Source organism: Hylobates moloch, unplaced genomic scaffold (genome assembly GCF_009828535.3).
Source record: "Hylobates moloch isolate HMO894 unplaced genomic scaffold, HMol_V3 SCAFFOLD_8, whole genome shotgun sequence".
Classification (NCBI taxonomy): domain Eukaryota; kingdom Metazoa; phylum Chordata; class Mammalia; order Primates; family Hylobatidae; genus Hylobates; species Hylobates moloch.
The window spans coordinates 12334519-12359865 of NW_026652283.1; the positions used below are offsets into that span (position 1 = coordinate 12334519).

The 25347-nt window shown below is 43.7% G+C and overlaps 1 protein-coding gene across 3 annotated transcripts in view; it reads right to left on the bottom strand.

Annotated features, from left to right (window-relative positions):
• Nucleotides 1-2600: 2600 nt before the first annotated feature.
• Nucleotides 2601-25347, bottom strand: part of GRIN2B (glutamate ionotropic receptor NMDA type subunit 2B) — a 421004-nt gene continuing 398257 nt past the window's right edge. For all 3 annotated transcript variants that reach the window (XM_032159685.2, XM_032159686.2, XM_032159687.2), the window contains 4 exons: nt 15296-15456; nt 13319-13506; nt 10523-10761; nt 2601-7534 (listed from right to left, as the gene is read on the bottom strand). In XM_032159685.2, the coding sequence (XP_032015576.1) occupies nt 5678-7534; nt 10523-10761; nt 13319-13506; nt 15296-15456 (2445 nt within the window). In that variant the 3' untranslated portion in view covers nt 2601-5677. The remainder of the gene's footprint in view (nt 7535-10522; nt 10762-13318; nt 13507-15295; nt 15457-25347) is intronic.

Sequence of the window (25347 nt, forward strand, 5' to 3'; positions counted from 1 at the left end):
ATCTCTTCTAAGTCATAGAACTCACAGGGCCACTGTGTGAATCAATGTGGTTGGAATGAGTTGAGGGTGGGATGTTCTCAGATATCCTACGATTTTATACAATACTGGAACCCCCCCCACCCCGCCAAACTAGAATAGAATCCTAGATCCAGATCAATACTAGACATTCTCAGACTGACTAATCTGCATTTTAGTGTCATCCCAAACATCTGATAGGCCTAAGAAACAATTGCCCCCCAGGTTAAGTAGTGCCTGAGGTCATAAGTGGCTCTTTTACCAGATAACAGGGCACCCCCTATGGAGGTGGAAAGTATAGGATATAGACCAACTCAGCTAACTGGAAGATTAATTAAACTGGGACAGAAACCAGACAATGACAGTAACTTTTATTGTATCATTAATTCAATTTGATTTTTCTAGCTGCCTACTCAGTAACATATAATGGAGGAGAAGCATCACTCTTCTATTTTCTGTAGAAAGAATCATAGTTCTCAACCTGCCCTACAAGATATTGAATTTAGAAATTCATAAATTATACACTCATATGATTGTGTATTGAAAATAATTCCTAACCAGGAGTCCTATTTAGGTGTCACATGAGCCTTAAATAAAAGCAGGCAGAGGATAAAATATGGTTTAAATGTCTTTGCCATCTAGAACCTGTATCCTTGTTCCCTACTCTATTGCTCTCAGTGCTGTCTGCTCCCTTCCTCTTCTCTTGTATCATAACTTATTCCCAGGAAAAGGAGTGAGATTCCTAATGTAAATTAGGTGATTAAATGTATACATCCCTAATATGGCTTAATATGTCACCTTTCCTGGGATTACTTTCATTTGAATGACAGGCAGCTCAGCTCAGTGCTAAAGCAACAAATCTGTGTGGGAAGGCGGTAGTTGGAGTGGGGTGGGAAATGAAAAAGACCTTTTCAGGACCTTCAACACAGCATGGACCACATAGCATACGTAAGGCCAGACCCATCCCAGTGTGACTATTCACCTTCAGCTGCTTCTCCTCCATGAAGAGCTCCATAAACAGGAGGAAAAGTCTCTGACATCCAAGTGAAGAAAGCAAAAGCTCTGCTGTAGTGTGTAGCAGCCTAGTGAGCATATGTTTCCTATATGGCTTTGGGCTCAGAGAGCACATAAGGTACGGCCACAATCCCTGGAAATGCTGAATGCATTCATCAGTATCACTTCAGTGACATCATTTATGCGCACACCTGAATCATTCCTAACATACAAAAACAGACATTCACAGGGTGTCAAGCAATGACAGGGCCTTTTTAGAGAGATGATGGTTGAAAGAATAAAGTGAGTTCTGGAATAGTTTTTCCAAAAGCTTATTGCCCAAACAATCTGGCTATTCTGTGTCTAAATCTTGAACTAACTAAAAACTGACCAAAAAAAAAAAAAATGAACCAAAGAAACCTAGTTCTTAGTGACGTGCAGGTGACCAGCACTCTGCAGAGAATTCTCCCTTGGGCAACTCCCGATGGCCACGGAAGACTGGGTGGGTGATAGTCACTTAACTGTATAGACAACTCCTACTGTATCACGTCATACATGCGTTTTTGGCACTACTGACACCAGCAACATTTAATGGAATCATTTGGGATTTTCCCCTCAATCACAACATGGCTGTGGCCAGTGCAGGGGAATACACATGAAGGATGTTTCCCAAGTTCTGGCTGAGGATACACAGTGACAGATTTTGAAATAACAAAAAGTCCACTGTACATGCATCACTTTGAAGGGTGTGCACATTCTCGACTCAGGCAAATTCAAGGGTCAGATTATTGTCAGTGGAAATGCTGAGATTTAAGCATTGCCACTGAAAGGAGTTCATACAGGACCACACTCACCAATCACTTCTGCAATGGAAGGGAATGATAGAGCATACAAAGAGAGAAAGCATGGATTCTGAAGAACATGGGAATATTAGGTGCTCTTGAGGGTATCTGTGGAATCTCACAGTTTTGGATGGATTGGGTGTTGTTTCATACCCATCTGTGATATAGATTGGGCTTATAGCTGAATTCTTCCTCATGCATTTTACTTGCTTGTTATTCTGAAATTAAGTAACATCTAGATTTTAACAATGCCCAGCCTTCCTTTCTTTAAGCTTTCTGAGTAACTTAGTCCCAATGCAAATATCCAGTTGAGGAAAAGTGACCAATTGGGGCCAAATAAGGAGTTGAGAAAAATAAAATTATCCAGCTAACAGCTTTCATGATGGGAGGATAGGAAAAAACGTAGTGAATATACTGGGTAAATGGATTTGGAAATTTTATCCTGTGATAGAGAGAGGCTGCCAACCTCCACAAAGCCAACAGTCTAGGAAAAGAAGTTCTATTTGTCTGGTTAACCCAAGGCCAGATTATGAACACCTGGCTCGAAGCCAGTAGCACCTTCCTGATGGCAGTAATAGGACAAGGCAATTAAAGAGCCACTATTGGCACCATTGCTCACATACCCACCCTCCCACCTCTAAACCTAACTTCAGCAATCTTGCTAAGGGAATCATCTCACCACTGAGCTTTTAGTGGATCCCATCATCTTTTCTAGAAAAGCATGCAAATTTGTAAGACACATATCCAGCACTACCTCTCTGTGACCAGGTATCACATGCTTCAAAAAGTAGAGTTAGTGGAGGTTTTTCCAGGTGTGTTTGCCAGGCTGATTTCTGAGGGTGGAGGTGGGGCAGGGAGCAAGTCAGCACCCAGGTCCTAAGGAAGAAAAGACTCAGATGACTGAGATGATTGTTTCAGCATCAGAGGAGGCCGCTGGGAGATTTCTCAGGATTGAGTTTCCTGAAACCTTGCAGTCACACCAAGAATGGGAAGTTAATTTGAACTTAATTCTGTTTAAGCCCTTTTAGGAATCTTTCCTACCCTAGGTACTGACAGAGGAAATATGGTGCCACCAGCCTGTCTTTGTGGAATGCGGTAACCTAGGGTCTACTCAGAAGATAGGAGTCAGACCTGGGGTTTGCATAGAGCCAAATTGAACCCTATGTAAAGCCCTGGCCAAAGTGCATGAACATTTCTGACAAACCAGTAAGAAGACTGGTTTTCTGGGGGGGGGGGATGGACACAGATTACTTTCCCCTGGCTTTTTCACCAGAGTGGCCTCCATGGGCATTCACTTTTTCCAGACACCCTGAAGCAAAATCCATACAAAACAATTCCCCCAATGGAAAACGAAAACCCATAACAAAACACTTTTTCCCTCTCATTCCCATCCCCACCCCACTCCCTCCAGCCCAACACCCTGAATACTCACAAGAGAACACTTTATCTATACAAAATTAATTAGAAAACAAAATATTTACATATGAAATAAACACCATCTTGATTTCTGTTGCCAGCGGAGACTGAAAGAGCTCCCTTGGTTCTAGATTGCTGTTCGCTAGGTTAGTTGGTTTGGTTTTTTTTGTTTGAAAGGGGTGAGGTAAGAGGAAGATGAGGGGATGAGTCCCTGACCCCTGGACAGAGTCAGGGCGAAGCGGTGTTTACATGGCCCTTCGCCTTCTTCTTCCTGGAGGTGCCTCACACCCTCTGTCCTCTCTCAGTCTTTCCCGTTATCTAAGGTAAAGCACTCCATGCTCCTCTCTCCAAAGCTGTGAGAGGTTCAGCCCCTTGCCCCCATGTTCATTTTAGAAAGAAAACAAAGCTTTACAAGGCCTTCAGTTGACTTTAAAATGAAAGATACTGAGGTAAAAATCAAGGAGAAGGGTTGGGGACAGCAGTCAAGGGCGGGATGAGGAAGGGTCGCGAGTGAGGGCAAACAAGGGCGAAGAGCAGCCCTGGAGGGAGTGACTTGAAGAGACATGGCAGCTTCCTTCCAGAGGAGGATGAGCACCTTTCTGGTTTATGTGTCCTGTGTGCAACATGGCGATCCTGCAGTCAAGCTTCCACACAGACCCGGGGCTCTCTGGATGCCACCCTGTGTAGGGGAGGATGGCAGGACAGTGGAACTGACCCATAGAATAGCCCTACCGCAAGTTTCAGGACCGGCAGTGACACATATTCATTTCCCTTCTCAATTTTCCAATGTTAAGTGAAGGGAGCATCAGTTCTGCCGGTACCCTCATCCCTGGAGTTTTATACATGTATATCTTTTTTTTATTCCTCAGTGGTACAATCTGAGAGGGAAACAAGGTGTTGCAGGAAGATAGAAGGGCTTCTACCAAGAGTGTTCACTCTGGGCTCAAGTGACATTCCCAGGGAGCCAGGCCCAAAGAGGTGGTGGAGGGTCCCTCTCTGCCCCCCCTCTCCCATTTCCAAGTCTCTTCCCCTCTCTTCATACCTCCTGAGCTGCACTCGTGGAGTGCAGCTCATTTCTCTTGTCTGCTCCGTAGCAGTTGTAATCAGTTTTGGGGGGAAGAAGCCTGGTCTTCTAGCTTCAGGTTAAGTAAGAAGGGATCAAAGCATTGGAAACATCCCCCTCTCTCACTTACCCTACCATACACGACTCCTTACTTCTTCAAAGGTGGCTTCGTTCCTCCCCAAACTTTGGCCAGTCGAGAGTCCAAATGCTCAAAAGAGCTTTGTAGACTCTTTTGCTCTCAAGTGTGGGCAAAAGAATCATGGCTGTGAAAATTCTGTTTCCCTTTAGCCTTCCTGGAAAGTTCTTGGTTGAAAATGGTGGAAACAATTGCCAACCACTGAGGACTTGTTTATGTACCTTCCTCTTGCAGGATTGCTCACCACCTTTTTTTGTCTAGACCACAGAATCTTCTTTATCAAGAATTTTCATTCTCCTTATTCAAGAAGGATGAAGGGAGACAGCCAAAATTCAGGTAACACATGGCCATCTCTGTCTGTATATAAGCCAAACAATCACACTGCTTGGGGATATTGAAAGAAACAATAGAAAGAATCAAGGTTGCCTTCTTTTGAGGCACCTGACTACACATGGGTGCAAGTGTGCATGAACACACATGCACGCACAATCCGCCTGCTCTCGCTTCCAAGGCACCGTGGGACACTATCATACTGTACTTTCCAGTTTGTTCAAGAATCCGCTCTGCCACCAATGACCTTTTGTTCTGTTCACCACCACTATCGAGTCTCATGGGGTTGAAGCAAGCATTTTTTGGCTTATATATAAACACACATGGCCTCCCAACCTCTGCTTGGCACATGATTCCTAGACAGATGTCATCTAAGCAGTGTGAATTTAGCCAGAGCCTCTTTCCTTTCACAAGCAGTGTGCTAAATGGTCTCACATAGATGCTTTTGCTTCCTCACCTAAATGAAAAGATCAGTTTGGGAAAAGCTACCTTTGTGCTCACATAGCCTCTTTTTGGTTCTCCCAGCTTCACTCAAAGAGGATGTCAAGGAGCTCTTCCACACCAGGAGGAAGCTCGCATGCAGCCCTTCCTTTCTCCACTCTACCCTCCCTTGCTGAGAGGGCCCATGGCATCATCTCATGGGAACAGGAATGCCTGACGGGGGGGAAGAAGGAGAGAACTGTGAAAAGGAGGAGAGATGGTACTGGTCACCGGGGTTGCCCTCAGTAGGAGCCAGAACTCCAGGATCCCATAAATAAATTAAAACAACAAGAAAGGAGCAAATGGGAACCAAGTTCACCCCCGTCACCCTCCGTGACATGCGCATCACACGACCCACAGCCTTACCCTCCCGTACCCACCTTAACCTCTCTGTTCCCTCACTCAGACATCAGACTCAATACTAGAAAGTTTCTCATAAACATGCCCATTGCTGGAGCCATTGAAAGCCCTGGGGTTTTTGTTGTTAGGCACACAGGGGTTGGACTGGTTCCCTATACAGATGTCCTTCTGGAAACGGGCTGGCACGGCCCCATGAAGGGCCGAGACCACCGGCTTGTTGGTGACAAGGGCCCGGAAGTCCGGCCTGGCTTTCGACGCCCCCGCCACCGTGGGCTGCCTGAAGAAGTAGGATTTGCTGCCATGGAGCAAGCACTGGTCGTCCCCAAAAGTGGGGATGAAAGGGTTTTGCGTGACCCGGTCAGGGTAGAGCGACTTGCTGAGCATGTAGCCGCCGCCGGGGTTGTTGTGGTGGTGATGTCCGGCAGTGGGCACTGAGGACTTGTTGTTGGCAAAGGTGCTCTCGCCAGCTGACATCTCAAACATGTGGGCGTAGGGGCTCCCATCCATGAATCGGCCCTTGTCTTTCAGGCTCACGCTGCGTGGGGCCAGGGCGGCTTCTTCCTTCTGCAGGTCCACGAAGGTGTCGTAGGAGTGCTGCCGGCGCAGTTTGTTCCGGTTCTTCTTCTGGGCCTTGGTATTAGTCGGGCTCTGAGGGTACTTAGTGGTGGAGGCGTTTGACGTCACCGCCACTGGGGCAGCCGGCTGGTCCAGTTCCTGCAGGGAGTTGTCCTCGCTGATGTCATACAGGTTGCCTGCTTTCTTGCAAGCCTCACACCGGATGCACGCCTGCCTGCCCGAGTTCTGACCCGTCACCGTCGTGGAGTAGTTGTGCAGCTTGGAGGGACAGCTGCGGCAGAAGTTGCCCCCGGACCGGTCCTCCCACTCCACGTTGGTCAGGTTCTTCTCCCAGGGTGCAGGTACCCCGCTGACCACACCGTGTTTGTCGCCCGTCCCGTGCTTGATGTGAGACCTGTTGGTACAGGGCCCTCCTCCGCTGACGGAGTCGCGCTTAAAGTCATCACTCCGCTCCTTGTAGATGTCGGTCAGGTCCACGTGCTCCCAGTGGGGTGAGTTCTCCTTCGTTCGGAACTGGTCCAGGTAGAAGTCCCGTAGCCCTTCCTTGTCCCTGAAGTAGCGCTTGTGGTCAGGGGAGCGGGGCGGTCGGCGACGGTAGGCCAGCTCGATCTCGTCAAACTCCCTGCGGGACTTGGCTGAGGCAGGCCGCTTCTTCAGGCTGTCCTTATATTGCTGCTTACGCCTCTTGGCGGCATTGCCCTCGATGTTCCCATAGGTGACGGTGTGGGTTGAGATGTCAGAGACATCGGAGCGGATCAAGTCGTCGTGGCCACTGTAGCGGTCGCTCTTGAAGGAGAATTTGCCGTACAGGTCACTGAGCTGGCTGTGCTTGGAGGAGGGGAGGCCGATGTCCAGGGGCTTCTTGCTGATGGACCTGGACTGGGTGGTGAAGGGTGGGTTGTCACAGTCGTAGAGCCCATCGATGGAGCTGGCACTGCCAATGCTATGGGGCCGGTGGTGATGGTGGTAGTGATCTTGGTACACGTTGCTGTCTTTCAGCTGCAGGTTCCCGAACGTTCTCTCTACCTCACTGATGTAGTCACTGAAGAGGTTCTCCTCACAGGGCGGGTTGTTGTAGGATTTGCAGTCAGAATGCGTGAAGCTGCGGCGGTGCTCTGAGATGTCATAGACGGATGACTCCCGTCGGATGAAGTCCAGGGCGCTCTGCGGGGAGCCGTTCACACCAGACAGGTTAGCCATGTTCTTGGCCGTACGCAACAGGCGCAGGATGTTGGAGTGTGTGTTGTTCATGGTTGCGGTGGGGGAGTTCATTACAGATTGGCGCTCCTCGATCGCCACCCCATGGATGCAGCTGTAGATACCCTGAAGCAAGAATGGAGGGACAGGTTAGATCTCCAGAGAGGCTAGAAATGACCACAAAAAACACTCTCCCGCCAATACTTGCCCCAACTGGATAAGAAAAAGGGAAAGCATGAAGCAAAGAGTCTAATATACTATTAGATGTGGCTAGAAGTTTGCCTAATTTATACCCCTAAATTTGGTAACTGTCATGTGGTGAGCTGAGGTCAGTGACCTGGCCATAAGAGGGGGGGCATAACCACACGCAGTAACTTGAGCAAAGGGACTGGAATCATAAGATACGGCATTTTTGCCTCAACTTCACTGTTGACTTACCGTGGTTTTCTATGCCTAGATTTTCACATCTTAAAAATGAGGCCATGATATCAACCCATAGCAAACAATATTGTCAGCCTCCTGGAAATAAATGGCCATGCTCTATGGACGCTGAGGTTGCTCTGCCATGGCTGGCCACACCTGGCTGACAGTAAAGCACAGGGGAGCTCAGTAGCTCACAACTGTCACTGTTTTCTAGCTCTGACAAATTTTAAACAGGTTTAGAATTTTGGTCACCAAATAACAGCTGAGCAATTCTCTTCTTGAGCCAAGCATGAACAAAATTCACAGAAAGAGAGAATTAGGAAGCCCTGGGGTCAAAGAAGGATTTTTCTCCTGCTGTGTTCTACACTGTGGGAGGGAAGAATTGGGACAAACAGCCAGTACTCAATAGGAATAAATAACTCCCTTGTTGAATTCTCTCATTTATTCTCTCTTTAGCTCCTGTCTTCCTTCTTATATTTTCTCACTCACTTAATATTATCATCAATAATTAACATCTTAACAAATTAGTATTGATCGAGAGCTCCCTGTGTACAGCTCTTTGTACAGGGCTTTGAAGGACACCGTGCAGGAGAGGCAATGGGCTGGGTTCCTGGAGGGCTGAGTATGTTTGATTCTAAAGTCAAGCCAACCTCCTGCTCACATCTTGTTCCCTGCCTGGAAAGGTGGACAAACTTGGAACTTTTCTCCCTGGCTAGGGAAAGCATTTGAAAAGAGGTTGTTTGAATTGTGTCATTATAACAAATGGGCCAGGCGCGGTGGCTCACGCTTGTAATCCCAGCACTTTGGGAGGCCGAGGCGGGCGGATCACGAGGTCAGGAGATCGAGACCACAGTGAAACCCCATCTCTACTAAAGATACAAAAAAATTAGCCGGGCGTGGTGGCGGGCGCCTGTAGTCCCAGCTACTCGGAGAGGCTGAGGCAGGAGAATGGCGTGAACCCGGGAGGCGGAGCTTGCAGCGAGCCGAGATTGCGCCACTGCACTCCAGCCTGGGTGACAGAGCAAGACTCCGTCTCAAAAAAAAAAAAAAAAAAAAAACAAATGGGACTAATTTGGAAAGGGAAGTTGTCTCCGTGGATGGGAATGAGAGGGGAGAGAGTTAGAAGAATCATAGCCAAATGGGAAAGAAGAAAGGTTTCAATAAGGTAAGTAAGTCCATTTGTCCCACAGGGCATTAGCAAGATGGAAGATCTTCAAGGTAAGGTCATTCCACTTTCCCAGTTCTTCTAACCCTTCCTGATTAAGCTCAAGAGAAAATTCCAAGCCTTTTTTCCTCTATAATCATTGATCGTGTCAAAGGATTATAAATGGGGTTTTTATTACACATCACCAGCTCCCATGGCTTCTGGTGTTCCCCTATCTGAGATCTTAGGGAAGGGCTACCAAGGAAGCAACACGGCTCAGGGATCATCACCACCCCAGTTCCATCCTCCTGTTCTGAGCTCACTCGATGGCCTGAATTAACTCACAGCCAGAGAGGAAATGGAGAAATTGTTCTCTATCAGTAAAACACTATAGGAAAATGATGAAAAGATGAAATAATTTAATTTTCTCATTAATACAAAACTCCATTTGAGTCAAAGTTGGTTGGCCATATCTGGAACCTAGACCTTCATTCTATTTTATTTTATTTTATTTTTTATTTATTTATTTATTTTTTTTTTGAGACGGAGTCTCGCTCTGTCGCCCAGGCTGGAGTGCAGTGGCGCAATCTCGGCTCACTGCAAGCTCCGCCTCCCGGGTTCACGCCATTCTCCTGCCTCAGCCTCTCCGAGTAGCTGGGACTACAGGCACCTGCCACCACGCCTGGCTAATTTTTTGTATTTTTAGTAGAGACGGGGTTTCACCGTGGTCTCGATCTCCCGACCTCATGATCCGCCCGCCTCGGCCTCCCAAAGTGCTGGGATTACAAGCGTGAGCCACCACGCCCGGCCTAGACCTTCATTCTAAAAGGACATTTGAGTTCACCTCTCATGAATTAGTCTCTCCACTCCAAAAGAAGCTCACTTTTTAAAAAAACTTCTCCCTGTGACCTGTTCATATATAAAACTGTCTTCCTAGTGTCTCATTTTGGACTAGGAATGAAGAGGAGACCTAAATGAAGAATGACCTAAGAGTTTTACTCTTGCTCCAACTAGGGAAGTTTCTGGAATGTAAATTTCTTATGAGTCAGAGCTTATTTCTAAAGGTTCTGTTAAGCTCTTCAACTCTTCATAACGAACACATGGTTAAAACATAGAGTGAAACAACTAATAATATACCTTTGTATGTTAAAATAAGAGAGATATGTTATATATGCTTATTTAAATAGAAATGTACATTTTTAAAGGATTAGATAGTTCATACAATTTATACAGAACCAACTAATAGTGATGAAAGGCATTGGTAAAAAGCCAAATTTTCCGTTTTGACAGATCTGTCAGTTCTTACAGAGAACCAACTGCCCAAATCCCACACAGAAAGCTGTTTCTTGAAGGAAATATAGTATCACCCACTGTTCTGAGCCACTTGCAATCATATCACACAAACTCCTGAGAAAACATACATGATATGGTTTCTTGCTTGAACAACATGGGGGTGGAGTTAGTGTCCTCTTGGTTCTCTTTGCTTTGCACAGTGCTAGGCTAAGCTGTCCCTAACAAGCTCTAGGCATTTAAATCAAAACACTTACTCTGCTGATGGAGAAGACCATGCCAGGCTTGCCAGAACAGACACCCATAAAGCAATGTCGGAACTGCCAATAGAAAAGGTGTTCGCAGATGAAGGTGATGAGGCTGAGAGCCATGGCCGCCCCCAACATGTAGAAGACCCCTGCCATGTTGTCAATGTCCAGCTGGCTGCTCATGACCTCATTCTTCTCATTGTGACAAATGCCAGTGAGCCAGAGAGCTTCCAGTTCTTCCATCTCCCCTGGGGAAAGGACAGAGAAGGAAAACAGATAAAAAGAGGAGACAGGAAAGGAGTAGAGAAAAGGGAAAAAGAGGGGTATTGAGCAAGAAAGAGAAAGATACGTGAGAGAAAAAGAGACAAGGAGACAAAAAGAAGGGACATGAATAAAGTTAACAGTAATCTTATTAATGCCATTACATATTAATTCATCAACGTACTTAGTAAGCATTCAATAAAAATTTCATGTGAGTACTGCAGGCGATATGAACACATGAGACGTTGCTCCCGCTCTCCGTTATCTAGCCTGTATAAATTGGCATATAAATAATCACAATGACAAGCTGTCTGCAGGTAACAAGAGTTCAAATTGGTGACAGTAATTCTGTGGATGGCATGGCCAGTGGGTTTTCGTGAAGTAAGTAGGAGTTGGAAGTGGGCATGCTGGATGGATGAATTTTAATTTACATTGTACAAAAAGCATGATCGGTGGGAACACACAAGGCTTGTTTAAGGAAAGGCATGCAGAACAGTTCAAACAGAAAAAGATATAGTAGGCAAAAGAAGCTGAATAAAAAAGATTGACGTAAGAGTGCTGAAGATCTGAGTATGAGATTAAGCATTCTGTACTTTATATTATAGACAGTGGGGAATAACATAATCGAATGAGTGATTCAGAGAATTGCCCTTAAAATTGTGCAAAGCAGATCGGGTAGGGAGAAGAGAGGCAGAGAGAAATGGGCAGAGAGATTGATTGATTCCCTAGGGCCCCTCAGATTTACTTATCTCTTGTTGAAGAAAATAAAGAGCAAAGAGGAGTAAGCTTGGATAAAATAAGACCCCCCAATTCAGACTTGCCTTCTTTATACATTGTTTAATGGTGCTTTGATCACTTTAATTCATGTCAGATTTCAATGACCTTTTTCCACTTCACCAGATGCTAGGAAGTAGGAGGAAGTAGGAAGAGGTCCCAGACAAAAGGAAAGTAAAAGAAACCATGTGCCCTAGAATGCATCTAATTCTAGACAAGCAAAATTCTGAAAATCTCATGGAGAAAAATTGCCTATTCCCATAGTTCTAGTTTGGCTAAAAAATTGAACTTTGCTTGCATAATCTGACTAAAGTTTTGGCAACTTTTGCAAATCATCTCTTTCTCATGGATACAGTCTCCATTATTGCCTTTGAGTGACAGCTACACTAAAATTACAGAAGCTCTTATACCAAAATGGCTTGGTAACACTCCAGCTAAAACATCCTCCTATTTCCGATGTTAATCAAATCACTTTTCCCTTATTTTTTTGATCAAACTGTGATTCTCCTAACTAGCGGAGCAGACAACTTCACCTGGATTCTAAAAATCCACTGTGGTCTTCTGCTTCTGATCTCATCCTTAACAGCAAAGCTTCTGCAGACATAATTGAGATAGCCACTTGGCTGATGGCTGGTGAAGCCAAGTAGGGTCTGGCTGCTCATCCATAACTGAGTTAGTTTCTGTGATGCTAACAGAAACAGTAGTTTCTTTGTACAATAAAGTGAAGAGGGATGCAGAAGACAGGAATGTAATGAAACAGAAGATGAGATTTTTTTCAACTCAAGTTGGTGGCTCAAGAAGATGAGATTTTTTTCAACTCAAGTTGGTGGCTCAGTCTGCTGCCAGGATGATACTGGGGAATGGCTGATGGTGTCTGCCTCTGAGGACCCTAACCCTGCCTCCTGCCTCTTCCAGCTGAAAGAGAATGAAGAGATGGCTGCAAGTTTATTTCTCTGCCCTACCTCTGGACACATAAAGAGCAGAGACCTTCCACAGTTCCATCTATTATTTTGGCCACATGTGAGATGACTGGACAAAATATCTAATATCAGTTCTCCTACTTCATCCCTGAAGGTTTGATTATAGCCTGCAACCCAGAAACAAACCTCCTGGATAAACTGCTTCAATCCTCTCCCTGCCATCTTTCAGCTTGTTATGGGTTGAAAGATGTTATCGCATCCCCCTAAAATATATATGCTGAAGTCCTAACCCCCAATACCTTGGGATGTGACTTTATTTGGAAATAGAGTCATTGCAAACATAATTAAGCTGAGATCATCCCAGAGTAGGGTGAACCCCTAATCTGACTGGCATTCTTAAGAAAAAGGGAAATTCAGACATAGACATGTGCAGAGGGAAAATGTGCACACTGGTAAAACACCATGTGAACATGAATCAGAGATCGGGGGTATGACTCTACAAGATAAGGAATACCAAAATTACCAGCAGACCACCAGATACTGGGAGAGGCATGAAACAGATTCTCCCTTGCAGACCCCAGAAGAGATTGACCCTGCTGGCACTGTAATTTCAGACGTCTAGTCTCTGGAAATGTGAGACAAGACATTTCTGATGTTTAAGCCACTCGGTGCATGGCACTTTATTATGGCAGCAATAGGAAATTAATATATACCCAAAAACTACACAATATACTGTGAAATACTTTTCCGGAAATGCACAGGTTAAAGAAATGGAGGAAAAGGAAAGGTTGATGTTTTGGACTGGCCATCAGTAGAGGACAAATGGGCACTTTCCCTTTCTTGAACTCACCATCTCCAAAGAGCTGCAGGATAGCAAGGTCCACCTGGCGCTTCCACCCAGAATCTTTTTGGATGGCAATGCCATAGCCAGTGGAAGCAAAGACCTTCCCACTGCCAATGGTCACCAGCTTGCAGCCTTCATCTCTGCCTGCCATATAGTTCAGCACTGCTGCATCATAGATGAAGGCATCCAGTTTCCTGTACAGGAAAAAAGCAAACAAATCCAATGGAGGAATTTTAGAACAAAACTACCTATGGGGCCATTAATATGAAGCAGTAGGGCTCCAGAAAACTATGTGGAGAATTGGTTCAAAGTAAGGTTTAAGTTGGAACTCTGCCAGAATCTAAAGCCTAAATCCCAGGCTGTTCTTTATGTGCTTTTGGGTTGAAAGGAGGAGTTCTTTTCTTCCCACTGGGAATGATGAGAATGTAAGTTGGGCCTGAAGCCAACTCATAAACTGTGTCTGAAAGGAAGAAGGAGTAAAAAGGGATCAATAAAAATAATAACAGAAATAATGAAAAGTAACCACCACAACAAGCAACAAATAGCATGGGGTTAGATTTATATAACATTTTTCATTTCTCAGTTCATTACAGTCTGGAGTGGGGATAAGTGTAGGTGTTTGTGTTTCAATAGATGTGCAATGCTATTTTTGTGGTCAGGAAGGTTCCAGTATTCTGTTGTGCAGCACAAGGATAGAGGTGAGGGGTTGAGGTGGTGGCAGTACAGGCTTGTGTAAGAGCAGATGAGTGAAACTACAAGAGAAGGCAAAATACAGAAGAATTCAGATCTCTCAAATACATAAATTACAGCATATAGTTCCTAAACATATAAGAACTTCATTTTATGTATTGTGCTTTGCAAGGCAGAAATACATAAAAAAGGGAATAAGACCAGGCGTAGGGGCAGGAAGGCATGAATCAATATTTAAAACCAACGTTTAAACATATCAAAGGTAGAGGAAGAAATTTAGATATAGCCTTACAGGCAATAGAGAGGTCTGCAAGAAAGAAAAGCAACACCATTATTCCCTTCATTTTTATTAGTTAAGTCACCTTGTTAGGTACCTGATAGAAAGGGGAACACCAAAAAACCAAAGCCCTGATATGAATGAGAACAGTGGGGGTGGCAGTGGTCAGACTACCCAAAGTGGCCCTACCTTCAAGCTCAAATTCCATCTTCTGAAATCTTCTGTGACTGTATTTATGGTGATAAAATAGAATCTAACAGTATTTTAAGTAACCATGTATCTAGCTGCCTTTTCCAGACCTGGAGCTACAAGGGTATTGAGACAAGGTCCAAGTGCTGTTAGTCATCATACAACAAAGAAAATCAGCTACAAGATCCCTTGACCTCCAAATCCAAACATCTATAATGCCCCATTATCCATTATCTTCCATAGCTGTGGCTTGTGGAGGCCAAATGAACAAAGGGACCAGTGTGGCTGGGACTGTGCAAGCCAACACATGTGTAGGTTATGAACTCCTATGAATGGACAAACACTCCCTAGAGGACAGAGTATGTTAACACAAGCTGGCACTGGAGATCAGTCAACACATTCTTACTGTTAATTATCTAAAAACATTTACACTTTCCCCCTTTTATTTCTCCCTTGTCCATAAGACACCAGAACCATAATTTTCACCTCTTAGACAACAGGTCTTTGTTTCATACATGGCACAAATACCTTATCCTTCACTCTGCCCTCCTACTTCTACATTTATTTCACTCTTATTTCATGGTTACATTAGTGCAACTAGAAAATAATTTGTAAAAAAAATACATAGAAGTAATAGCATAGGAATCTTTGTACACTGGTCTAAATGATACTATCAAATTTAACTTGGAAATCCATAAAGAGCAAATGAAGTCTTCTTTAACATTTTATGATACCAAGCATGGTATACCTAGTGCATGTGATTCAATAGTATGCTTAATAAATGTGAGAAACAGATCAAGGACTCTGAGCTTGGAAGCAGTTCTTACCCTGTTTTCAGGGAGAGCAATGCATCATCTACACCCCTCTGGTTGAACTTTCCCATGTAGGCATGCATTTCTGCATAGTTATTGCGAATATTTCTCTCTGTGCTGCCGTTGGGCACGGTCCCAAAGCGGAAAGGGGGTGAGAAGTCATTAGGTCTCTGGAACTGGAGAGAGAAAGACAGATAGAGACAGAGCGGGAGATGGAGGGAGAGAGAGAGAGAAAAGTCATTTTAGAAAATGTGAAGAGACATTAAGTAAGTTAGCATTAGTGGATTTATAATGGAAGGGACCCAACTATAATTCACCAAATACATTAGCCCTCACTCAAGAGCAGCAATTGCTATCTGAAAGCAGACTTCAATTCAATTCAATTTAGTACATATTGTTGAGAGATTTCTATTTGCCCAACCCTGACTTTAATCTATAACCCTTCTGTGTTCCTTTTATGTACACTACACAATACCAGTGTTGATGGGCCAAAGGAATGTGCTGGTGGCTTAATTGCGGTGGACTAGTCACCTTTATTTCTAAAAAATTATGTAAAATCTGTATTCAGGTCTCTTAAAGGCCTAAATACACAGTCATTGCACTATTTTGTCCATAGGGCCTTAGTGAGGTGAGCTATGCGGTACTCCTGAAGATAATTTGTTGAGTATCAAATATGTTTTGCTAAGAAATTTTCTTTTGACCTTCCCTGATGCACTGAAAGCTCATATTTATCCCACATGAGTTGTAGGATAAACTGTACAATCAAAGACAATTTTAATTATGTTCCCTTTCTTGCTTGAGACTGAGAGTACATCTCCAGTGCCCATTATAATAAAGAGAAACCTCTTGGATTTTCATCCCTATGACATCAGCTTTATTTCTGGCTATCACCCTGCAATGCGTAAGTCTTTATGTTGCTTCCTGAACACAAAATTTGTTCATTTGTATCTTCACAGCCTCATATAGTCCATCTCCTCAGTGCCAACTCATCTGTCTCTCTAGGCCAATTTATATCCGTTTCAAAATAAAACTCAAAACAATTTCTTCAAGAAATCTTCTGTGAATTCTTTCTTCCATCAAGGCTACCCCAAAGTGATCCATCAGAACCTGTTATTCTTTGTTTAGATCACTGTAATCCTACAGATGCAATTACTCTCTAAATGTGCTAGTCTCTGATGTCATCATTAAGAGTTTAAACTCTAGATTGAAACAGATACGGATTGAAGACCAGCTCCGCCACTTACCACTGTGTAACCTTGGGCAAGTAGCATAAATGCTCTGTGCATCCTGTCCTCATTTGTAAGAAGGGGATGATAATGCCTAGTTTTCAAGATTATTGTGAGGATTAACTAATATAATGCATAAGAAGTGCTTGGTGGCCGGGCATGGTGGCTCACGCCTGTAATCCCAGCACTTTGGGAGGCCGAGGCGGACGGATCGAGAGGTCAGGAGATCGAGACCATCCTGGCTAACACAGTGAAACCCTGCCTGTACTAAAAATACAAAAAATTAGCCGAGTGTGGTGGCAGGCACCTGTAGTCCCAGCCACTCTGGAGGCTGAGGCAGGAGAATGGCATGAACCCGGGAGGCGGAGCTGCCAGTGAGCTGAGATCGTGCCACTGCACTCCAGCCTGGGCTACACAGCAAGACTCCGTCTCAAAAAAAAAAGTGCTTGGCACAGCACCTGGCATACAGTAAGTGCCCAATAAATGTTCTCTTATACTATTTTTAATTTGTGTCTCTATTCTGCATTTCCTAGTAAACCTGCTCTCTAAGCTTCTTATTCTATTAGTACAGCAATGGTCATTGTAGCTGTCCTGTGCTTTGGCATCAGAACCACAGTGAAGATATTTGAAGTCCTCTTGGTTTCAAGTAATAGTACCATTTACTTTGGAGATACAATTGAAAATCTAACCTGCCAACTCAGGAGAACTCTGAAGCTTTGGGATTGCCTGGGATTAGAAGGAATTCTTTTCCTTCTTAGAGTACGGGAGTTCCATGGGCCACAAAATATCTCAGCACCAGGAGCCATAAATGCCATCTTAATTGCTCAGTGTTGGCCATGGTTAAAACTAGAGTCATGCAGTGGTGTTAGGCAATCTGTGATGCACCCAACAGCTACTACTTCCTGACTGAGAAAGCTCCCCCTCTGACTCATCACAGGGCTTTTTGGCATTAAAAGTTTCTGTTTGATTATTTTGAAAGGGGTTATAATTTTTAAGTGGATAAAGACACCACAAAAGAGTAAGAAAAATCTTCAGCCAAATGGGCCACTCAGGGTTAACTAGCCCAAACCTTTCATTTTACAAATGACAAAACCCAAAGAGGGTAAGTAATTTGCTCCATATCACACAGTGGCATTGATAGCTAACAGATCAGAGCTAAATTCGCCTAATTAATAGTCACTGCTCACTGTCTCCAGCAGATAGCAAGCTTAAAGTAAATAGGGATATGCTTACTGGAAGAGACAGACACCAGAATGCTTTGCATATCACTATCAAATACAACACTTCAGATGGTTGAAGAAAGAGATTCCTCAAATCAAAAGTAGAGTAAATAACTATGGTAGACAGCAATACAACTAATTAACTCCCTTTAATCAGCAATTCCCCCACAACACTAGGACAATGACAACTGATGTTTATAATGAGTAAGATACTCTAGGGCCCAAGGTATTTTCTGAAACATCAGTGAAAATTGCAATCATGTCCAATACAATTCTGGTATAAATGATTATACTTTAATTTTTCTGAAAAAATGGCAATCCATGCAAGGTATATGCAACAATTTGATGGTAACTAAATGGAATCCAGTGCCCAGAGGGCCTCACTTCCTGATGAAGCTACATTATAGGTAGTTTTCATACAGCTCTTTATATAGTAATTTTTAATTTTAAATTATTTTTAGATTTCGAAATCCTGTTTTGTAATTGTATCCCTGAATAAATAAAAGCTAAAGGAAAATGATAAAGGGTCTAGAATAGCCAAGATAACTTTGAAAAAGGAAAAAAAAAAGTTAAAGGATTTACACTACCTGACTTTAAGATTCATTATAAAGCTACAGTAATCACGAGAGTGTGGCATTAGCGTAGAGTCAGATCATTGGAACAGGATAGAGTGCCCACTAACAAAGCCACACCTATATGGTGCAAGGGCAATTCAGTGGAGATAGGATGGCCTTTAACAAATGGTGTTGGAATAATTAGACATCTGTTTGCTAAAAAGGAACTTCATTTCACACCTCATAAGATACACAGAACTTAAAGTGGATCATATATCAAAAATGTAAATACTAGAATTATAAAACTTATAGAAAATATAGGAGAAAATATTTGTCATCTTGAGTTAGACAGAGATTTCTTAGCTACAACACCGAAAGCACAATCCACCAAAAAAGGTAAACGATAAATTGGAGTTCATAAAAATAAATAACTTCTTTTTGAAAGATGCAGTTAAAATCATAAAAAAGATAAGCCACCGACTGGGAAGAAGTATTTGAAAATAAATTAAAGCTATTAAAACACTAAAGGAATTAGATAATAACATAGCAAGACTTACATAGTTAAGGCATCCTTCAAATGAAAATAATCGGGCCAGGTGCAGTGGCTCACGCCTGTAATCCCAGCACTTTGGAAAGCCAAAGTGGGTGGATCGCTTGAGCTTAGGAGTTTGAGACCAGCCTGGGCAACATGGTGAAATCCCATCTCTACCAAAAATATAAAAATTAGCCGTGCGTGGTGGCATGCACTTCTAGTCCCAGCTACCTGGGAGGCTGAGGTGTGAGGATTGCTTGAGCCCAGGAGGTGGAGGTTGCAGTAAGTCAAGATTGTGCCACTGCACTTCAGCCTGGGTGACAGAGCAAGACCCTGTCTCTAAAAAAATAATAAATAATAATAATCATCATCAAAATAATCGGAAAAACCAAGCAGTCAGTACTAGGAAGAAGGGAAGTGCTGGTCTTGGAGGCAGAGAACCTGGATTTGGATTTCAGCTTTGTCTCAGGCCAGCTGCATGAACACGGGCAAGTTACTTAAATTTATGGACCTACCTTCTTTTCTGGAAGTATTATTTTAATGAATAAGATAATATGTAAAAAAAATACTTAATACCTGGCACATGATGGATTCTTAAAATTCTTAGTTGCTTCTATGGAGATGAAGTTCTAACATTTAAAATTGTCCTATGTAAGGCAATGTTCCCTAAGTTTGAAAATTCTTATTCTCTAATTTGTTCCTTAAACTAGGCCAGTCTGGAGGCCAACAGGGAGAGAACACTGCCTCAGAATTAGCCAAAGCAGTGAGTTTGCCTTTTCTTTTGAAAATTCTTGTCCCAGCTTGGTGAGATCTGTGAAGTTTACATAAAACGGAGATTTTTTATGCTGTCATTGGAACTTGAACTGTACTAAAATTCACATTCATGGAGAACTGTTTAGGGAGGCCCGTGGGGAAGAAGGAAAAATAATCTTCCAAATATCCTGATGCTTCCAATAAATGCCCTTGTAATAAAACTTACCCCAAGCTGTAAGACATTATATGGCACTTGTTTAGCCTGAGTGACAATTTGGGAAGGAGAAAAATTTAGCACTGTCAAGAACCAGAATGTCTTAACATTAATAGAACAGGGAGGACCCTGAAAAAATAATTTTTAAACACATTTAAAAGCCTAATATATCAGGGAGCTCAGTAATTGAATCAAAAAACTCAGTCTGATTTCAAAGTAGGAAAATGTATACAGTACTCTTTATTTTCTTTTCTTTCTTTTTTTTTAAACAGAGCCTCAGTCTGTCACCCAGGCTGGAGTGCAGTGTTGAGATCCTGGCTCACTGAAACCTCAACTTCAACCTCCCAGGCTCAGGTGATCCTCCCACCTCAGCCTCCCGGGTAGCTGGGACTACAGATGTGAGCAACCACACCTGGCTAATTTTTGTACTCTTAGTAGAAACAGGGTTTCGCCATGTTGGCCAGGCTGGTTTCCAACTCCTGGCCTCAAGCGATCTGCTCTGCTCGGCCTCCCAAGGTGCTAGGATTATAGGCGAGAGCCACCATGCTGGGCCCAGTACTCTATATTAATCACGTTTGGTCATAGAGCTTCCTTGAATGTGGAATCTTTTTCTGGGAGTCACCCAGATTGGAATTATCAACACATAGATTTGGATAGGAAAATAACACAGACAGGAAGGGCCCCATTTCATAGATGAGGAAACCGAAGCCCTGAAGAGATTACGTTGTTCAAGCAGACACAGTGTAGAGGGAGGACAAGCTGAGACTTGACCCCTGAGTATGGCCTTCCTTTTGCCAGCTGAAATGCTAGCTGAACAGTCCTGCCTACTAGGGAGTGAAGCCATACACTGTAAGTGGGGCCACATAGTGAGAGCATCCTTCCTTTCGTGGCAAACCAAATGCCAACTCCCATCCTTCCCACTGCATTTAACACAGGGCTTCCAGCAACTACTGTGAGCACACACTTGCACAAGGGCAAAACAATGCCAGAATGTGAAAAGAACTGTAATCTCATTTGATCCTCCTGGAGAGCAGCAGGGAATCAGAATTCAGCCCTCTGAGCTGTTCAGATCACCTCAGCCTCCATCTTAATGACCTCAAAGTGGATTAGTCTCAGCAGCCATGCAAGGAGAAAGGTGCTCAAGGGCCAGGAGTCAAGGCCCCCACCCAGAGATGAGCAGACACTAGGGTCCTGGGCTGTTTTGGCTGCCACCTCCCCACTAGAGAGCTTCTCATACAGCCTGCTGGAGAAAGAAAGGAAGAGGGGAGCAAGTAAGGGAAGTACGGATCTGGTCCATTTTTAACATATAAATTGATTTTCCTATGTATTAGGCATTGTAATTCATTAATAATTGCCACTCTTATTCAATACCTATGTATGTACTGGGTATAAATTACATTATCTCCTTTAACTATGATAATTAAAATGCATCCATTCATTTGGCAAATATTTGCCAAGCATCTATTAGGGCAGGAGACTGTAGTAGGAACAGAGATACAAAGATGAAAAAAATCAGACCCAGTTTTCAAGGAGTCTGCATTACAGAGAGTCAGAAACATAAACATTCATTCAGTTTTTCATTCGTTTACCCTTTCATTTCATGTATTTATTCCTTTCATTCATTTATATAAGCACTCAGCAAGCATTTGTTGGTGTTTATCGTGTACAGAGGAGATGCTGGTGCTGAAGATGCAGTATTGCAGAAGAGTATGATCTTGCCTTCAAGGAGTTCACATTATAAAGAAGAGAGGCAAATAGTAAGCCTGTTTTTTATTTTTTAAATTTCGAAACAATCTTTTGTAGAGATAGGGTCTCTCCATGTTGTAAAGGTTGGTATTAAACTCCCAGCCTCAAGCATTCCTCCCACCTCAGCCTCCCATACAGTTGACTAAAGTCTGCCAGAAATTATTTGCCACTCTATGACAAACAGGTCCGTGTCCCCTCCCCACCTTGATTCTGAGCTGACCTAGGTGACTTGCTCAACCAGTAGAAGGCGGCAGAAGTAACACTGTGGGATTTTTGAGGCAAGGGCATAAGAAGCTTTGCGGCTTCCACCTTGGCCTTTGGAAACCTCGCTCTGAGGGAATCGGTGCACTATGTCAGAAGTCCAACAACCCTGAGGCCGCCATGCTGGAGATTCCACCTATACGTGCTCCCATCTCCAGTCCTAGCTGAGCCCTGGACTTCTACCCATTCCAGTCAGAGCCAGGCATTAGAGTAAAGCCATTATGGACTCTCCAGCCCAGCCCAGCCTCCCACTGAATATCAGTCATGCTACATGAAGTAGAAGAATCACTCAGGCAAGCCCTACCCAAATATCTGACCCACACATCAGTAAAATATAATAAAATATTCTTGCTTTAAGCCACTAAGTATTGGGCTAGTTTGCTGTGTAGCAATAGGTGACGGAAACACAGATGATTTCAAATAGTGAAAATGAAGTGCTAGGAAGAAATTGAAACAGCATAATAGGATAAAGAGTGATTGGTAGGAGAACAAGTTTAGACTGGCTGTCCTGAAAAGGCCTCTCTGAGAAGGTGTCATCTGAATGATAAGAAAGAACCAGGCACACAAAGACAAGGGGGAAAATGTATCAGGCTCAGGAAACAGCAAATGCAAAGGTCCTGACATGGAGGAACAAGCTTGGTGTGACCAGGGGCTATAAATAATGTGGCGGGTGCTATGAGCAGCTGTGCCCATGCAGCAGTGAGAGAACAGAACAAGGGGGCTGTCTCGATGGTGTCCCAGAGCCTGCACACTGGGGCTAAGACTTAACCATTTAAACAAGAGGGGCAAAATGGTTTCTAGATAGAGACAAGTGTCTGTTCAAAGACACAAGGTGGCGAGAGAGATTGGGCATGATCAGAGACCACAAGCAGCTTATTGTTGCCAGAGCATAGCAGGTATGGCCATGGTGACAGCAGGTTGACACAGCTGAAGAAGGAAGCAGGGCCTGGATCACAAAGAAAGTTGAATTCTGTGCAAAGGAGTTTAGAGTTCATAATATAAGGGACGAGAAACAGCAGAGCTTCTGGAGTTAAGCTGCCTGATTCAGATCCCAGCTATGCCACTTGATAGCTGTGTGACCTTGATCAACTCACTTAACTTATCTGTGCCCCAGTTTCTACATTTGTACAATGGGCTGCTAATAGCACCTACCTCATAAAGTTTAAGTATTCAACCAGTCAATCTGGGCAAAGTACTGGCACAGTGCCTGGCTGATAAATACACTATGTTAGCTATTGTTATTATCATTATTATTACTGTCATCATCATTGTCATCATCGCCACTGGAAGCAACTGAAGAACTCTGCCAGAATGACAAGATTAGGATTTTGTGTTAGAAAAAGTCACCAGGTGCTGGTGTGCAGAACAGGTTGAAAGGAGTAAGATGGAAAGACAAGAGCTGAGGAGGCCCTGAGCTCTGGTGAGGGTATGGGTGCTGTAGTCGGTTAAGAAGGAACAGACGCATTGTCAGATATTTCCCTACACTACTAGCTAACATACAAGACCACAGAGGTGCACGCCATTGACATATAAATTTCCTGAAAGGCTTCCAGAAGGAGGCTGAATTGAAGCTGTCAGGGAGGATGGATTGGCTTTGGAAGGGTGGTGATGGAGCGTTAACATCAATTTACACCAGAGGAACTCTCTGCTTTAAGACTCCTCCAACCTGGTTAGTTTCCAGGGTGAGAATGAAGAAACATACTTGTTGAGAAGTCTTTGAGGTCCTGGCACCAGGAGAGGAGCAGGTTCTGAAAATAAAACCAAGAATGTCCTAAATACTGATGGTGTCCAAGCAGTGGTCGTTCTGACCACCAGTCAAGGCCATCTCCTCATCAGCTGTCACCCAGTCCCAAGGACAATAATCAGAGTCAGATCCGGTGAATGACAGCACACAAATGAAAGCAGCTCTGTTAAAATGAAGAGGATGGTGAGGAACTGCCTTCTTGGGTAGTTGGCTTCCCTGAAAAATGGCTCTGCGCATTCAGTCTGTGTCCAATCAGCATATGCAGATTAGGACAAACCAGTGCTGTGACCTTGCAGAGGCGGATATTGGACATCCTATTTGCAGGGATCCATCCATATGAGATATAGAATCTGGGGGCTTTTGTCTTCAAAGCTCGACAATCCTACACATAAATATTCATTCCATTACTTCTGATTTTACATTTGCATCACAAAAAGAATCAATGCCCAAATGCCACTCAGCCCTCCCAGGCACCCAAGAGAAAAGGTGGGAAAGGCTTAGGAGCTGTAAATGGCTTTGGGCCTGGGCTAATTATGAGGAGGTGGCAGCACGTCAGAATTCTGAAGACACTACATTTTTACCTACTCAGCACCCTCCTGTTATTATTATTATTGTCATTACCCTATTTTATATTTTAATAGTACTTTTAAATTATTGACTTTTATTGTCATGAATTTTAACCAGGTATGGAATCCTGCAGTCACCACCACAATCAAGACACAAAACAATTCCATTACTCAAAAAGCTCCCTGGTGCCACTCGTTTCAAGTCACACACTCCCTTTGCTCTTAACCTCCAGCCACTCTATCCCATAGTTTTGCCTTTTCTGAAACGTCATATAAATGGAATCCTATAGTACATAACCTTTTGAGACTGGCTTTTTTACTTATGATAATGCCTTTGAGATTCATCTCCAGGCCTTTGCATGTATCTGTAGGTCATTCCTTCTTATTGCTGAGTAGTATTCCATTATGTGAATGCACCAGTTGATCCATTTATCTATTGAAGGACATTTGAGTTACTTTCAGGTAATTATGAGTAGAGCAGCTGTAAACATTCATGTACAAGTTTTTGAGTGAACATGTTTTCATTTCTCTAAGGTAAATATTCAAGGGTGGGAGTGACGAGTCATATGCCCCATGCTCCCAAAGTCTTTTTACAGCTTTTTTAGCTTTTGATCTTCTCAGTTTTTCCAGGAACTATCAAGCAAGTACAGCAACTGACATTATCTTCCTTAGCCCAGGGGTGTTGCACCAAACCGTGTTGCCCATCACTAAATCTCCCATAATAATACGCTATGGCCCAATTAGGGTGAAGGGATATGTATGTGTGACTCCAGATTCTGGGCAGCATCCGAAGAGGGGAGGAAGTGGCTGCAGGAAGCACCCTCTCTCCTTTTCTACCATAATCCCTTGTTGGGCCCAATGGGGGAAGAAGCAGCTCAGGTGACCACACAAGGAGTAGACTTTCTGAGAGCATGAGCTCCTTCACTGTTCCATGGTCCATAAGTGCTTGGGACAGATGTGAAAAGGAGGTAATCTGTGCTTACATTGAAAAGACAATTCTAGCCAGGCATGGTGGCTCACGCCTGTAATCCCAACACTTTGGGAAGCTGAGGTAGGTGGATCACCTGAAGTTAGGAGTTTGAGACCAGCCTGGACAACAGTCTTTACTAAAAATACAAAAATTAGCCAGTTGTGGTGGTGCATGCCTATAGTCCCAGCTACTCGGGAGGCTGAGGCAGGAGGATTGCTCGAACTCAGGAAGCAGAGGTTGCAGTGAGCCAAAATCGTGTCACTGCACTCCACTCTGGGTGA